The sequence below is a fragment of the Xenopus laevis genome, chromosome 9_10L, assembly GCF_017654675.1.
Source record: "Xenopus laevis strain J_2021 chromosome 9_10L, Xenopus_laevis_v10.1, whole genome shotgun sequence".
In the NCBI taxonomy this organism is placed as follows: domain Eukaryota; kingdom Metazoa; phylum Chordata; class Amphibia; order Anura; family Pipidae; genus Xenopus; species Xenopus laevis.
Genome location: NC_054387.1, coordinates 100,847,841 through 100,865,998, shown reverse-complemented (window position 1 = coordinate 100,865,998; position 18,158 = coordinate 100,847,841). Strand labels below are relative to the sequence as shown.

The following is an 18,158-nucleotide window of genomic DNA, read 5'->3' as shown; positions in this document are numbered from 1 at the left end:
GAGGAAACAGGGAGGAGGGCTATCTATGTTAGTGGATAGGGCTTTTCTTATTGGGGGGTTACTTCCCCTTTAAAGGAGTTGTTCACCTTTGAGATAACTTTTAGTATAATGTAGAGAATGATATTGTCAGACTATTTGCAATTGGTTTTCATTTTTTATTATTGACAGTTTTTGAGTTCGTTTTTTTTATTCAGCAGCTCTTCAGTTTGTAATTTCAGCAATCTAAATTACTATTGCTAAATTACCCTAGCAACCATGCACTGATTTGAATAAGGGACTAAAATATGAATAGGAGAGGCCTGAATAGAAGGATCAGTAATAAAAAGTAACAATGACAATACATTTGTAGCCTTACAGAGCATTTGTTTTTTAGATGGGGTCAGCTACGCCCATTTGAAAGCTGCAAAGAGTCTGAAGAAAAAGGCAAATAACTATAAAACTATAAAAAATAAATAATGAAAACCAATTGAAAAGTTGCTTAGAATTGGCCATTCTATATCATAAAAGTTACCTTAAAGGTGAAGCAAGCCTGTTATGACAAGCAATCTTAAATAGGATCCCTTATCCAGAAAACCCTAGGTCCCAAGCATTTTGGATAATTGAACCTATGCCTGTAACCCATTTTTCAGTAAAATCATCATATTAACTATTGTAGCTAAGCTATATTTGGCAACACATATTTATATTATAAAGAAATAACTTGATGTTTCACCGGCATAAGTGCACTTTTTGGCATACATGGTTACATAATATGTGAATATTAAGAATAGAACTTTTTTTAAAAAATAGAATACCAGCATTAATCTTACCATGCTATTTGAGCACTTAGACATTTGTTGCATAAGCTATTTCAGTCAATCACTGAGAGGTTATCTTGGATACATTTTTTATCAAATGTTTTTATCAAATGTTCCAAGCATTCAAGAAAATAGATGCTACACCTATTTCCTTAGATACAACCAAACATAATGGTAGGTAAATAAAATATGTATTATCATTATTCCCTCATTGATCATTTCATTTATTTAATTAATTATTTTTTAATGTACATTTTTTTTATATTAATTAAAGTTTACTCTGACTCACGGCATCCACAATCTCTTCGTATCATTTAGAAACTGGTTTCTGAAGATTTAGCACATGGATTTTTATTTATTTATTTACTTTTGTGCATTCAAGCATAGATTTAATTATAGGCCTTGTTAATTTGTTTTTTTTTAACTCTAGAATATCTGGTCAGTAAAAAAGTCTTTCAGTGTCATTCCCTTTCCTTTTAGCAGTCAACACCAAGTACAACAGTGCTGCATTTATCAGACTTATATAGCCTACAGTCTTTCTTAGTCTTAATTAATATTTTAGACAGCGACTGTAGAGAATTTCCCCCATGATTAAAAGGGTATTTGTTCTAATATGCACTAAATCCTCATTTTGCCAAAGACTCATATTATAGCTAAAATATTATTAATGCTCTTTTGATCATGCCTATATACGTTGCTTCTGTAGCTGCTTGATGACTTTAGAAGCTGCAGGATTTCACACTCGCAGATGATGAACAGAATGCACTTTACATTTGTTCAGCAAAATGTACTATCCAATTGTATATACAATTATGTAGCTATTTATGAACTTGTTCAGTTATGTAAAAGACAAGGAGGAGAGTGAGCTTGATATTTCACCTGAAGAAGTGTATGGTTAAAATACAGGGCTGTGTTTTAAAACAGTAGACCGAGAACACCTGCTGCATGCAATTTATATAAAACTTGACTTACATGTAACATTATTTACAGTACTACCTAATAAAGTGCATTGTAAATCATGATATGTTAACCCATCATGTTTGGGGGTGATGTCCTAAATTAATATGGATATTACTATTGCTGTTCCTCCTTTCATTAATTAATCATTTGTAAATCTGCCCCTATATGTTTGACTATATGTACTATCTGCATGTGAGTGTTATTTGTGGTGGTTTATATTGTAATAAGTAGGAAAAGGCAAAAAAGAAAACAGAGGAAGAACTCAGGAGGAACCTATGGAGACAAGTGAAGAAATAATGTACATGTAATTTCTGGAATACATAAAAAGACTTAACATATTGTAAATTAATTGTTAGTTAATGGGGGAACCATGAAATAATGGCAATAGAGAAATTTTCATATTCACATTATGAGTGTAAAATATCAAGAAATATATAATTTGATTTATGGTAAAATGTATTATCATTATTCCCTCATTGAATAGTACTAATGTTTTACAATAAATGTTTATGGGGCAGGAATTAAATGAAGCATCTATTAGAACAAATATTGGAATATCTATGGAAATAATATCCATGCAAAATGGTGAAAAACAAGATGATTGATTTTTTTATATTGACCTTTTCCATTTCTAATTGATATTTTCCATGTATCATAAGCACTGACTGCGGTCACTCAACAGGCCAGTATATTTGCATGCGTGCAGGAAAAACTTGTCATTGGAGCTGGTGCAGGATAAAATACACTTCTTTGTAAGACGTTTTTCATGCACCCAACTTGTTTTTCTGAGTCAATATAGCATCTGGAATTGCAGTATCTGAGTTAGCATGGGTTGAGTCATGTACTGCTACCAAACAGACATGCTTAGGTACTTGCACTAAGCTTTGCACAGAATTCCATGTTTCTTTGTTCCATCATTAGGTATTATGCTAATTACCTAGTTACCTTTTGTAGTACTATATTATAAAGAAACAATTAATATTATTTTCCTTTTGATTAATTGATTATATGAAGAATGATAAGTTATTTTAAAATGCAAAACTATTTACATATATATGAATTAGCATAAATGTAAATAGCTTCTGTGTTTACGTTATATATTGGGTCCCATTATTGGACATATTATCTCCCCTGTTTTCAGAGAGTAACCCAATGCATTCTGTGCTGCTTTCCATTTAAGGCAACCCTAAAGGTAAGTTAAGGTTATTTGATAAGGAGAAATAAGCACTTTTTTAATACCATATATACAGTAGCTTACCAGAACAGTCATGCATCATGTAGAAAATTTCTGCTGGCTTACACTTCTGCCTCTTAGTTATAATAACATATAGGGTTTAAGCAGACTCAATATGTGCACAGAATATTCTGATAAGAAAAAGGTGAAAATATGTGAATTTTATTGTCCATAAGAAGACTCAATTTCAGTATAGAGAATGCCTTATTGAAACCTTTTATTGGTTAGTGTGGTGAATGAAGTTATAATGATTTTTGAATAAATCTCATCATAATAAGTGTAGCATGGCAATTCTAAGGGAATAAGTAATTATGGTTTGGATAGCTTACCCAGTGAGTACAATATTCTATCTAGGTTGACTTTAGCAGATGAAGCTACGTGAGTGACTGGACATTAAAATCTGCAAAACACACAAAGTATGTGCATGAGCCAATATCATAGACTCTGGGACAATGGCGTTGGTCTTCCATCGTGGACTGCCACTTTACCACCGATATATGCACCAATTATAGGATTCAGTAACATGATGATTGGCGCCTATATCAGAGGTAAGGTGGCAGTCCTGACATCAATCAGCCGTGCAGCAAAAAAGTAAGTCCTTCAAACTTCAGATAACACAGGTATGTAAATAACTGCCTGCTTCAAATGTGGGCTTGATGTAATTTAAAATAAACAAAACTAAAAGTAGTTGAACAATTCCCAATGAAGGTCTCTTCTATATCCCTGATGTAATAATTGAAGGGTGTCAAATATTTCATGAAAACTTGGGTATTCTCATGGGATAATGTCCATAAATGTGTGTTGATCTGCTAATACACACAGTGCTGCATGGCAATAAAGACATTTATACAGCACTGTTCCTGGAATAGAAATGTGAGTTCAAAGATGTGCAACCTGAAAAAAAATGTATTTTGTACATTTATTGTACAAGTATTGAGCGGTGGGTGTTCTTTGGATGCTAGGAACTGAACAACACTAACCATTCTGAAGTATTTGCAACTAGATTTCTTATCTTTATTTAGATGCAAAAATTGTCCTAAATCTCAGCCCCAGGAAATATCCATGATGTTGGTGAGCAGACTTGAGAGACATCTTGTAATTTAATCTCTGCTTGACTTGCTTGAAAATTACTCACCTGTAAAAGTAGTTGAACAATCCCCAATGACAATCTGGAACCATGTGATTCTTTGGTATTTTCTCCCAAAAAAAAAATTATTTTCTTTTTTTTGTTTGCCCGAAAAAAGTCAGATTTTTGGGATTTAAACCCAGCGCAGACCACTATAACATTAACTTGGCAAATGGGCCTCTCCCAATAACTTATATAGAACCTTGACAGGTTTGAGATGGTGGATTTTCAGATTCTGCTTTTTTTGCAGCATTGGGGTATAATAAATCTCAAAAAGTTTGAGTTTTTGCCAAATAACCCCCTTAATGTAAATAAATGAGTTCAAGGATCTCCCATTTAAAAGAAAGGTGATGGGGTTTCTTTGAATGTTAGGAATTGAGTAACTGAATAACAATGACCATTCAGAAGTGTCTGCAACTACATTTATACTTACGGTATCTTTATTTTGATGCATAAAACTTTCCTACATAATCCATGATATTAGTGAAAGACATTGTAATTTGGAGGCCTTTTTTATTTATTGTCAGATTTAAGTGTGTTTAGAGGTTTTTGAAACCACAGCTAAACACATTTTCTCTAAAACTTTCAAACAATTCCTAGCCAAAAAAATATCCAAATACCTCTAAAAGTCCGAATTGATGTAAACAGTCCAATAGGATCAGTGCAGCTCACATTGACTTGTATAGGACCTCAACAAGTGCTGTATTATTGGTTGTCATGGTTTTTACACTTAATAAATCTCAACATTTTAGAGCTTTTTTTTTTTTTTAAAAAAAAAGGAAAAACTAATTTTTTTTAAAGATTTGTGGAAAAAAATCGAAATTCAATTGTTAGGAAATGGGCCCCTTAATCCCTGCTTGACTAAAGAACATGCACTCCAATCTTTAATGCGCTACTACATAAATTGAGGAATGCACAAATAAGAATAATAATTTGCATTTCGCAATGTAATACTCTTCCTTAAACTGTTAGACTGCGCATTGCCCACTTTTAAGAAGTGCTTGAAGGTGTCGTAATCTTTTTGAGCAAACATAGCAACTTTTTCAGTTAGAAGTTTTATAACAGTCACTGCACACTGGTGCAAACTATAAAATTCGCAAACCTTCTTCCACTTTCGGAAGTGGTCGCTAAACAGTTTCCAGTTTCGCAAACGCTATATTAAATTTGTGCAAAGAAAAATTTGTTCACAAAGAGGCATAACTTTTCGCGAATATTTTTTTGTTACCGACTTTTATTACATTCCCCCAAAAGGGTCCTACTTACAGTATCAACATTCGGATTTCCTTTTTTTCACAAATCACAAAAGAATTTCTCTAAAAATTTTTTTTTTATTGCTTTAAAACTTTAAAAATATGAAATGTATTAAATGTAAAAAACACAAAAAACTCTAATACAACACTTCAAGTAAAAGCAGTCAAGATCCCAAAGAATTTGATGCTCCAATACCTCTAAAATTCAACCTTTAGGGACAGATTTATAAAAATGTGAGATTTTGATAAATAAAACCTCACCCACATTCTGTTAATTCATATGGGATTTTTTAGAAGCATATTTATCAATAATGTGAAAGTTAGAACTCTTTGGGCCAGATTTAATTCAGTGCGAAAAAGGTTAATCACGTGAAAAAACATGGACAAGATTCAATTTGACCAAACATAAAGAGAAAAATCCATCAACTTAAGGTAACTCACCAAGTAATGGAAGAGGCCAAGGTGAACTGCCCTGAGCCTTCTGCAAGATCAAATGTGTTAAGTTTATTATACTGTCAAGCTCCAAGCTTGTACTTGTAGATCAGTAACAAAATGTGAGTGGTACATTTTAAAATTCACTAGTTTTGGGGACAGGAAACGTGATACATTGGTGCTACTATCCACAATGTTTTCTCTTAACAAGCTATGTAAACTATATCTTGTTTAAATATGTTAATAATTGTCAATTATTATGTAAAAGCTTGTTTTAGTAACTGCTGCCTTTAACTTTCTTGTACTTGCCAAATGCTGTCAGCTATTTATCTTAGTTGGAAATCTTTTTCTGTATTTGAATGTATGTTTTGTGTTCTTCTCTCCCTCCCTCTCGCAAGTACTATGAAAAGGATACATCATGTAAGATAGACTATTATTATTTTATTTATTTACAGATTTAATCTGCAACTGGTTAAGAGTGGAAAAACAAATTCAGTAAAAGAGATGCAAAGGTCAAGTGCCTTATACTTTAACCTAATTGTTATTCAGAAAAATATCTTGGTTGTTTTTACAGCAGAGAGCTGGTGTTGCATGTGAGAATCAACTGCTTACTAGTCAGTAAAGGAATAAATTGCATGTGCGATGTTCAAAATGTACATTAATAACATAAAAAAAGATAGTGAGTGCCATTAGTGCAGATTGTAATAAAACAACATAATATTTATTTATATAAATTGGACTTACAACAGTGGTAGTATAAAACACTCATCAGGATAATCACATTCTCTGTCATTCTCCAGCAGATTCATACACAGATTCTATCCAGGTGTCCCTTAATATGGTATATATAGTAGTACGTAGAGATAATGTTGGCCTATCGTACATTGGTAATTTATTATGTAAAAGTTTCTAACTACTGTTGCCCTTTAAAGGAGAAAGAAAGTCATCCTGCACTTGGGGGTGCCAAATGTTAGGCACCCCCAATTGATTGTATTGACTTACCTTAAACCCTGGGCCGGTGCTCCTATCGGCAATAAACTGCACCGACCCCGGGTTATACAAGTGAGCACCACTTGTATAAGTGGCTTCTTCTTTCTTCAAATTTTCCGGGGCAAACACATGCGCCGTTGAACAAAATAGCCAACGTTTTAGTTAAAGTTTGACTCTTCGTTCTACTGGGCATGCACAGCCATGACAAGAAAGGAGAAGACGGAAGAGAAGCGCTCTGTGGTGCTCACTGGTATAACCTCGAGCCGGTGCAGTTTTCTGCTGATAGGACCCCCGGCCTGGGGTTTCAGGCAAGTCAATACAATCACTTGGGGGTTCTAACATTTGGCAACCCCATGTGCAGGATGCCTTTCCTTCTCCTTTAAACCTGTGCCAAAATCCTTTAAAAGTTAAAGGTGAGATTAGGAGATGGCATCCCCTGATGATGTATCTTTTGATCCGAAATGCATAGGAAACCATCAGACAACTTGAAAAATCTGCAGCACCGGGACCAGCCACCTAACCCTTGCAAGTTTTTTCTACACTTGTGAGCATTCAGGTGCCGCAGCAGTGTTTGTCAGTTCTGAGTGGTCCTCAGAGAATCAAGTGCAGCGACATATGGTCTTGAAGAAAGGAAGACATTAAGGGGCAAAGGAGAAATTAAGGGGCACCCAGTATGGACTCTTGAAACAATGTATGTTCTGCATCTGTACTTGCGTTCATAAGCAAGAGTGAGCTGGCCCCAGAGAATGGCAGAGACTGCAATTTGCCTAATATGTGTTTTATATCACCGCTTTTTTTATTGCGTTTTATATAAATACATTTTTTTTTATAATCTGCACTACACAATCTGCACTACACAAAAGTGTCTAATAGCCGATATGCAAACTTGAATAGTAGTAGTTGGTAGTGTTGTGTAACCCATAGGAGGGATTCTGCTGCCGAAGATACCCATTGTTTCCATTACCTTTCATATAATATTGCATCAGACTTCTCAGTCCTACCATATCAAGTCAGATCTTAGTGTTTTAGAGGTTTTTGAAACCACAGTTTATAAACACGCCTAATGGTTTACTTGCTCAAATAGTTCTACTATTTCCACCTGAAGAACAAATATGATTGGCTTTCTGTTCTCATGCATTCTTAAATTGTCTTTGTTATAAATACTATAGATTAAACTAGCACAGTATTCTATTAATTCTATGTATTTATAATTTTAACAGCTGAAAAGGGGAATGATGACTTCTATTCCAAAAGACGGCATCTTGCAGAGTTAGCTGCAAAAGGAAGCCTTCCCTTACATCCAGTAAGAGTGGATAAAGAAAGATCATACAGTCCAGAAGGTGGCACCTTGAAAGTAAATGGACAAAAAGCCAAAGCCAATAAAATACACACGCATCCACTGGCCTCAACATATAACCCTGACTACAAAACCTGGGACCACAGTGAGCACTCGCTTCGGAGGCAAGCCTATGCAACTAAGAAGCACTGCCCAGTAGAGTCTGTGAATGAACCACTGCAATCTCAAAATCAGCATTTCAAGCATTCCCAGCCATACTTTGTTACAAACAGCAAAACAGAGGTTACAGTGTGACATTTACAAAATCCCTTATAACTAGATGAAAATACTGTTGGCATAAAGAAATGTAATGTGAAGTCCTGATGAGCATCAGTTGAAAGGAGTGGTTTGGAACTGCGACGATCAGCAATACAATGAAGGAATGGAATTAGGGACTCCAGGTGTCATTTCCAGCGAAAAATATGAAAACTAAATTGCCTAACCTTTTTTAATATATTTTCAAGTTCATAAAAAAAAAAAAATAGCACAAGCAACACAGCCTTCATCTCCACAAAAATCACATGTTCTTAACTGGGATGAGAGAGGACAGGTTATGATATAATGTTATGAGCCAATATTTTTCTAGGAAAAAAAAAAAAAGGAAAAAAAGATTTCTTGGTATTGCTATTTGCATTGTCATCACATTGCACATTGTGAAAACCCATTCAACATAATAAAAAATGGCCTTTCCATTCTTAACAAGCAAAAAAAAAATGTAAAAAATTTTTTTCAAGGACTTAAAAAAGACTGTTACGTTCAAAAAGGGAATGGGGGCTTTCTAATTGGTGGAAGTTTCCAAGCTATTAGAAAAAAATACAAAAAAAAAGACTTTTTAAGGAAGTAGGTTTAATGGATTTTTTTAATTTGAGGAAAAGGTTTGGAAGATAGAAAATACACGTTCTTCCTTTTCTGGCGTTCCACTATTCTAGCAGACAGGAAAACATTCTGGCCTGTCTAACATTTTTAATTCAGTCATTTTTTTGCCAATTTCAACTTGCTTATGACTGGGAATATACAGTGTGGGCGGTGCCTTTAATGTATTTATATTGTTCAATTAAAAGTCTTGTTTTTTTTTAAAGTGAACTTTTGACCATTTAGCAGATTTCCTGACATTTAGCAGAGTAGTAGTCTTTTCTTTTTTAACATTGCTGAAAGTTGTTAAAGCATTTTGCTCTTGTTTGACATCTTTGCTAATCATGATTGCAATGTTTGGTCTAGTTAACATTAAAAAAAAAAAAGAGAGAAAAATAAAAAAAGTCTGCCTAAATGCCTTTCATTTAGTTTTAAAACAAGTTTGAGGTATCTTTTTAATGTATTACTTCAATTTTGCATGGAGGCAAATAATTTGTAATAGTTTTAGTCAATTTAATGTTAAGCAATAAGTCAAACTTATAATGCTGAAATAATGACATTAAAGGATATATATATGTGTCTCTCTTAAAGATCATAGAGAAAATTATTGACATGTATATGAACAAACTGGGTCAAAGATTAATGGAGGAGAATAGGGTTCTAGGTTATCTTAACATATAATATTAAATATAAAAGAAAAAAATATTCATATATACCAATCCTTTAGCTATTTTGTTTAACCACAACACTTTATTTAAAAATTCAGCTGCTTTTATGTTTTATAACCTTCTGATGCATCATTTAGCTAATTGCAATTTTAGCATCTAGTCAATGAAAGTCAATGACGTATACCATGTTTGTGAATTTCAAGTGATATTAAATTTCATTAGTCATTAGTTTAGCCTATTACGTCCTTCAAACTCAACCGTAGATCAAAAGCATCGATTTTCCTAATTTTAATAGATTTCATGAATCTTGGGTCATTAAAGATGTTTTCAAACAGGAAAATAATAATAGGACTGAGCACTACAAATGCAATTTTAAAAATGTTTAAGGATTATTGTAATGTCCTGAGCTACCCCTCTAGAAAGAGTGACTATAATGTGATTATTTGTAGTTGGTTTAGGATTTCAGGGGCTCATTTATAGACTGAGACCTAAAAGATTCATATGAGCTGAATGAGTAGACTAGCTTAAACACCGTTTGGTCAGTCAAAATAAGTCTCTGACCAATGAAAAGTTACTTGACTAGGGGAGAATGCAATAGCTGTCCCCTTAACAAACCCCCCCTCCCAGTTCTACCAAAACATACAGAGACACATTCAGAATTTATTGGTGGAAAGGTCGCAGCAAAATTTATTAACCTTACATCAACAGTTTTATTAATTTTGACATCAATACACTTTACAAAAACAGATATATGATCATGGTTGCTTAACATTTAACCGCTGAAGGCTCCATTACAATTATCAAAACTTACAATAACTTACAATAATTAAACCTTAACTTAGCCTTAACTACAGTATTTAAACCCCCCCCCCACACCAAGCCTGTGACTAAGCATCCTCCTCCAAACTTCTCTGCCTCCTGGGCCTGCTGTGGACATTTTCCCAAAAAGCATGACCCCAGGCCTGCCCCTCCAGAAAACACCTGCATCTTAGTCAATTTACCCCCTTTTTTGGCTCCCCCCCTAGGGCAGCCCTACCATGCTCCCCCATGCTGTGACAACAGTAGTCAGTCTTTTGGCCAACCCCCTCATTGTCCCCTTCCCTATCCCACAGGGTTGGAGAGAGGAAGGTTGTCTGCCCTTCAGCTGACCATGAGGCACTGCTCTTCACTTTCAGTTTTCTCTATATAACCACTCATCCCCCTCCCACCTACACCTCCTTAGAACTACAACTTCCATCAGCCTACCACCACTTTCCCTGTCCTTACTTATCCCACTGTCATGGCCCCCTGCCGCTCCACCTGTTCCAGGCTCGCATTTTTGGAGATACTTAGGAGACTTAAGAGGCAACACTTTTAAATCAGCAAAAACTATGCAGCATTATTTATTATACTGATGAAAGTGAAGTCATATCTTTCCAAACTCTTTAGTGAACTAGCAATGATAGTGAAAACACTGGCGTATTGACAAATATTTAGAAGTACACTAAATTGGTTTGTTAGTTGAGGTTAATAATTGTCTAGTTCATTTAAGAAACCAGGGTCCTGTGATAAGAAAATATCAATATATATTATAGTAACAAATTACAAATCAACCCTTGAAACCAAAAAAGCTTGACAGTATAATTATATAAACAAATAACCTCCATGCTTTTTGAGAGTAAATACATTGATACATCTCAAACAGTGTCTTTTAATGTCCAGTTTTGTTGACTTCTAAAATGTTTATGCTTTGTTTTTGTTTTTTTAATAAATTGTCATTTAGGGTTAGGAGCTAATATCCAATACACATTATTAAATCTACAGTTGTGTAACAATGTTGGACTGGATTGACCCAGGCAGTAATCTCCAGTAAGAAGGTATACCATATTAGGATTGTGGTTTTAGACTTTCTAGGGGCATATTTATAAAGGTGTGTAAAATGTTTTATGCCAAAAGAGGGTGTCAAATAAATGGTGTATTTATAAAGTTTGGTTGTTGTCCTTATGCATGAATTAACACCACGTACCTCAATTAGCGAAACAATCCATTAAAGAGCTAAGAAGCATATTTATAAAGGTGTGTATTTTTTGCTTGCAAGTCTTAAATCCAAAATGACACCATTTGATTAACTAGTTCAGACCTGACACAAACCATTGACATCAACGAGCTAAATGAATGGGGCAAAGAATTTTTGTTGGAAAAAGTGGTGTAAAATACTTGGAAAAAGCTCTTAACTTTGTTGTTTACACTGTGTTTTTCAAGTTTACACCTCTTTATACACCAATATTTAACAGTGAGCTACACAGTACTTTAATGTTAAAGTGCTGATACTGTATTTGGTGCATTTAATTGTCTTTTACACACCTTTATAATATGCCTTTTAGGGGGTTAATTACTAAACTCCGAATGCAAAAATCCCGAAAAATGTGTGATTTTTTTTTTTTATATAAAAACAAATCACAAATTTTTCAAAATTTATTAAACCCAGAGGATGGAAAAGTCCAAATCTGAAAATCCGGCAATACCCCGAAGTTTTCTGTGTTTTCGGGTGAAAATCACGGGAAAAATGTGAAAATAGTATGAAAAAGTCCAAACAATTTGTGAAAATCAGATTTTTTCCCGCAAAGCAAATTTTCGGGAAAATGGAATAATAAATAAGTGTAAAAAACCCAAGCGTATTTGATCGGAGTTTATAGCAGAAAATATTGAGATAAATTCGGACTTTGATAAATAACCCCTTAATGTTTTGCATTAACACATTTCAAGCACATTTTCAACTTGACACACACAAAATTCATTATCAACCTTTTCGAATTAAAATTTTCCAGTTATTTGAAATTTATAATTTGCTACCATTCTCAATGTTTTCCATATGTTTGATACATATTTTTTAAAACAATACCATATCTTTTTTTCAAGGGAAAATCTGTAGCGATACATTTTAATGTTACTCTTCTTGATCTAAATAACAAATAAGAAATTATAAAAATATTACTTTGCATATCCTTTTTTTCAGAGCTAAATGAATTGGTGCAATCTTTTTTTTACTCCCAAAGGCAAAATTATTTCACAAAAAACTACCGCAGTGAAAAAACTAATTTTCAACAGGTATAAATTATCAGAACATTAACATAGATGTATTATTTCCACAGTGTTCATCAGGCTGAAGTTCCTAAAAACAACTTTACTAGGACCAGAAGTATATTTTGGTAACACGTGGGGGCACATTTACTAAGGGTCGAATATCGAAGTCGAAGGATTTACCACAAATACTTAGATCGAAGGAAAAATCGTTAATTTGAACGATGAAATCCTCCGAACCAAACGATTCGAAGGATTTTAATCCATCGATCGAACGATTTTCCTTCTATCAGAAATTGCTTTGAAAGCTTATGGGGAAGGTCCCCATAGGCTAACATTGGTGCTCGGTAGGTTTTAGGTGGCGAAGTAGGCAGTCAAAGTTTTTTTTAAAGAGACAGTACTTCGACTATCGAATGGTCGAATAGTCGAACGATTTTTAGTTCGAATCGTTCAATTCGAAGTCGTAGTCGAAGGTTGAAGTAGCCAATTTGATGGTCGAAGTAGCCAAAAAAAACTTTGAAATTCTAAGTTTTTTTCATTCTAATCCTTCACTTGAGCTAAGTAAATGTGCCCCTTAATTTTAAACAAGATTTATAATTAAATAAAACTGCAGTATTGACAAAGTGGCAAATATGTGTGCTTTAAACTCATATTTAATGATAAAAATTGTGATGCAACTGTGTTTTCAGCACTAGTTTATATATAAAAATCCACTTTCTTGACTATCCATTGTTATTAATTGATATCCTACTAAAGCAGACAGAATTGTGAACTAATTACTAATGTGTCAGTGTAGACATTGGTATGGCTGTTTTAGATATGTTCACAGGTGAATCTAGACACATATCAGCCTAACTGGTTTGCAATAAGCACTTAAAAGATATCCATATATTAATCATAATTGTAATGCAAGTCCCAAAATAATTTAGATCAATATGTATATTTCTAGAGATTTTTAGAATTTAGAATTTAAGGTTCCCATGTAATTGAGTATATGCTGTAAAGTTGGGGGTATTTCAGTATAAACTAAGATAAAAATATTATAAAGACTTGAAAATGATTCATGAAATCATTTTTTTAATTCATGTTGCCAGTTATCACCCTAAGGCAGGCTTCGGCTGTCAACCCCTAATGATGTTGTGTTAAGTGGACATTTAGAAGAACAAACGTTAAAGCAATTGGATTTTTGATAAAAATAAAATATAAACCTAAATCTGTATATGGCGTGTAGCATTGCATACAATCTATCCATTATGCACTATAAAATCAACCACCTGGAGTTTATATTATTGCTTTTAATTAACAGCTGTTGACTCCTTTTTATAAAGAGCCTTGAGGAGCAATGAAGTAGTCATTTACAGTTAGGAGACTTATGGTCATCCAAGACCTAAAGGACCACTGGTTTGATATTGCTTCTTGAGAGAGTACATTAAATTAATATCAACTATCCACACCTCATCTGTTAAACTCCATCAGACCTAATGCTTCAAATGACCTGGATTTGGGCTAGCTGACACAAGTATGCATTTGTGCTTTAACCTAGCTGAAGCCGTTATTGCACATGAAGCATATTTATTTTTATGGTTCACGCAATAGAAATCATTTTCAACTTCTAGCTCTTTCTATACTTTTTGAGTTTGTTTGCGATGCTCTATAGAATGTTTGTTACTCTATTCTCAAAAGAGATTTTGTGTAAAGTTTTGTGTGAAAAATGCTTTAGAATATGTATGTTTTATTAGTAAACTGGTGTTAACATACGTCATCAACTGCTAAGTTAAGACACCAACTATAACACATTTTTTAAAAGAATGTTTATATGTTAATATGTGTACTCATTCTATTCTATATGAATTTCTTACCTGGCAATAAAATGGGTTATATGTCAGTCCAAAGTTATGTTTCTTATGTCAGTACAATGGTAAGTTTGTTCCAAATCAGCTATTATTGATACTAAGGTTGTTGCTTGTAGAGACTGATAGATTGGTTATTAGATGTAATGAGTCACAGGTAATGGGGATTGAGAGATTTTAGTCCATTGTCCATAATGACTAGGCTCTATGGCTACCATTAATTAATAAAGACACTCTCACAAAAGCTTTAAAAAAAAGATGTATTTATTCCTACTCTTCTATTTCTAATAACTAGCTGCTACGTTCTTGAGTTATACAGTATAGGGTAGTGAAGAAGACACAGAGGTATATATAAAGGAGCACACAGCATGCAACAAATTCAATTATTCTAGATTTTAAAACCAGTAATGCAGTTTTCCTTCCCAGAATTCCAGCAAAACTGACCCATCTCAATCAAGGGCATACTAAGAGGTAAAAGATTGGCATAAAAGTGGGACATTGGCAAACCATTTCATTGCATGCAATTCAACTGCTTAAAAGTGAGCACCTATAGAAGCAACAGGAGCCCTATAGTTACTGCCTAGTCAAGGGAGATGTTTGGTACAGGGCTCCCTTAAACTACATACTTTGTTAACTATATACTGTAGGTCACATTGATTTCTAGATAAGGGTTGAGGAAACAGCAAGGATCATTTACGGCCATAACTGCAATTGCAGCAAAAAAAATGGATGCGGCCCTTGTGCATATTAACACAATTAATTTCTTAGGTACCTGTACCTAAATACACTCCCCCTGCGGTTGCAGGGTTCAGTGGTAAATGATACCCTATTCTCATGTTCACCTCCCATGTGCTTGGGTTCCTGCCACACTTCAAAAGTATATAGGAAGGTTAACTTGCTTCTAGGTCAAATTAACAGTGAGCATTTGTTATAGGGGCCTTAAATGTGTAACCTCCTGGAGCAGGAACTAATGTGAATGATGTAGAATCTCTGTAATGTGCTACAAAATAAAAATTTCTACATCCAGATGTAGATCTATACCCCAGCAATGGCTGACCTAAGTGCATACCAACTGAAAAAATAAATATGTTTTGATGCGTTCTTAAGAGGAATTTATAATCAAAACAAATAGTTGTATGCTCTTAGGAAGGCTCTGGTAAAGCTAAATTGTGGTTTCTCTGCCCTTTACATCGTTTCAGCTATTTCCGATTCCTCAGCTTTGGAAAATGATCGAGACATTCTAATATTAAAGACTAACACTAGACTAAACTGACAACTTTGTGAGAAGGTAAGTGGAATTATGGCACCAAAGCACAAATAATGATTGTTAGTTTGTGCAAACAGCATTACCAATAACTTTGAAGAAATCAGAAAAGTAATAATGAAACTGGTATTTGTATACCGGTAAGTACCATATCTGGGGATTTGGAAGTAGAAAATATATATTTTTGGAATTATGCACTCACACACATTGAATAAATTGCAAGGTCGTATATGGGGCCTCTAAAACCAAAAACAGATAGAGATGAAGGGTTGTATTGCTTTTAGTTTATAATTTTATATAGTGGGTGGCCTTTTAAGAGCACCATGACAAACTGTGCGGAGGGAGCAATCCCACCTCTATAAACTCATACAACCAATCATACATGAATATGTATTAGCTACTCTAGAATATCACCTGTCAAAGCTCAGTTAACAGAACAGTTCCGGTTTGAGACCTGAACAAACTTGAAACTATGATGGAAAATTACAGCTGTGTAAATGGACAGAATAAATGTGGTTCCCTTGTAAAAATTATTTTTATTTTCCTTAAATTCAATTCAAACCACAACCTCAATATCTCTGTCCCTTATATGTTAAAGTGATTCATTTAAATTCATTAAAATGAATTAAATTAATTTTATGTTCAGGGCTGTAAAGGTTGAAGTTTCAAGGCTAAGACTATACTAGGGATGTTTTGCTCTCACATTTTCTAATGCATATAATAATGTTGAGGCTTTTTTGTTTGTTTGCTTGTTTATTGATGTTCAAAAAGAGTTCTCACTAGTTTGTGGATTACAGTTTTTTTTAACCTTTTTTCACCCGGGGTCTGGGTCTAGCTCTAGCATTAGTACAAGGGTGGAAGGGAAAATGAGATACACCATTCAATGTGGATAGGACATGGATTAGCAGTTCTTTGCTAAGTGATTATTACAGTTAGTAAGTAAGTCATTATTATTAGTCTAATAGGTAACTTGTACTTGAGCTAAGCTGCATAAATCCATGTTGGTGACAATACAATCCTATTGGTTTTTTTTTTAATGTCTAAATGTTTTTAATAGTTACATAGTTACATAGTTAAATCGGGTTGAAAAAAGACAAAGTCCATCAAGTTCAACCCCTCCAAATGGAAACCCAGCATCCATACACACACCCCTCCATACCTTCACACAAATTCTATATACCCATATCTATACTAACTATAGAGCTTAGTATCACAATAGCCTCTGATATTATGTCTGTCCAAGAAATCATCCAAGCCATTCTTAAAGCCATTAAGGATATACTGACATCAGTATGACATCATATCATTGTCTTTGAATGCTATTCAGAATTTTGCAATAAAAGTATTTGCCTGATGCTTTTACATTACCTTTCTTACTACCCTGTTCCTCTATGAGGGGGCTGCCATATTTATGCAGCAGTAGTCGGTTAGAATTAGAAACTCTAACTGACAGGTTAAGAAGGGACAGTCAAGTTGGCAAAACAGTCAGGTTTACAAACTTCAAGTGACAATTACTTACAAAGCAGAACTATATGATCAACATGACACCTTTTGATGCAGATTAATATTTTGAAAAGAAAAATGTTTGTGTCAGTATCACTTTAACAGAATCAGCCATCACAACATCATGCAGCAACCTCACTGTACTGACTGTGAAGAACCCCCTACGCTGCTTCAAAAGAAAGTTCTTTTCTTCTAGTCTGAAGGGGTGGCCTCTGGTACGGTGATCTTCTTCTTTATGGGTAAAAAGGTCCCCTGCTATTTGTCTATAATGTCCTCTAATGTACTTGTAAAGTGTAATCATGTCCCCTTACAAGGGCCTTTTTTTCCAGAGACTTAAGGTATGGTGATACAAATTAGGAAAAGATCCCTTATCCGAAAAACCTCTGGTCCAAAGCATTCAAGATACACTAATAAACCCTCTACCTGTACTAGCTGGACCCTTGAAGCTCTTTTTAAGACATTGAGAAATACCATAATTTATTGAAATATTGATTTATTTTTCCAAAACAATGTAATGACAAAGTATGCAGTGGTATCAGTGGTAACTTGTGGTTATAAGGTTTCGACTATGGGTCACATAATGGACATCAACATACAATATTCTCCTCTGTTTTACATCCTTATTTAAAACGACACTGTTCACTATATGTTGTTGGCAATAGAAACGCCGTAGAGATTACAACGCTCCTCCATGGCCGCTCTTCTAAGACTTTTTATCAGTTAATCAGGTTAATAGTGTTGTCATCAAAATGAGAACATAAGCCTCTTTGCTGTTCTTTTTTTTTTTAACATTTAACACCATTACATTGGCTCTTTTTATAATTTTATTTTTCTTG

At 34.1% G+C, this 18,158-nt stretch overlaps 1 protein-coding gene across 1 annotated transcript in view; it reads left to right on the top strand.

Moving 5' to 3' along the window:
- shisa9.L (shisa family member 9 L homeolog) overlaps window positions 1–10,112 on the top strand; it is a 254,582-nt gene extending 244,470 nt beyond the window's left edge. Inside the window, exon 4 of the mRNA XM_018236315.2 lies at window positions 8,010–10,112. Coding sequence (XP_018091804.1) covers window positions 8,010–8,380 — 371 coding nt within the window. The 3' untranslated portion in view covers window positions 8,381–10,112. The remainder of the gene's footprint in view (window positions 1–8,009) is intronic.
- The last annotated feature ends 8,046 nt before the right edge of the window (window positions 10,113–18,158 follow it).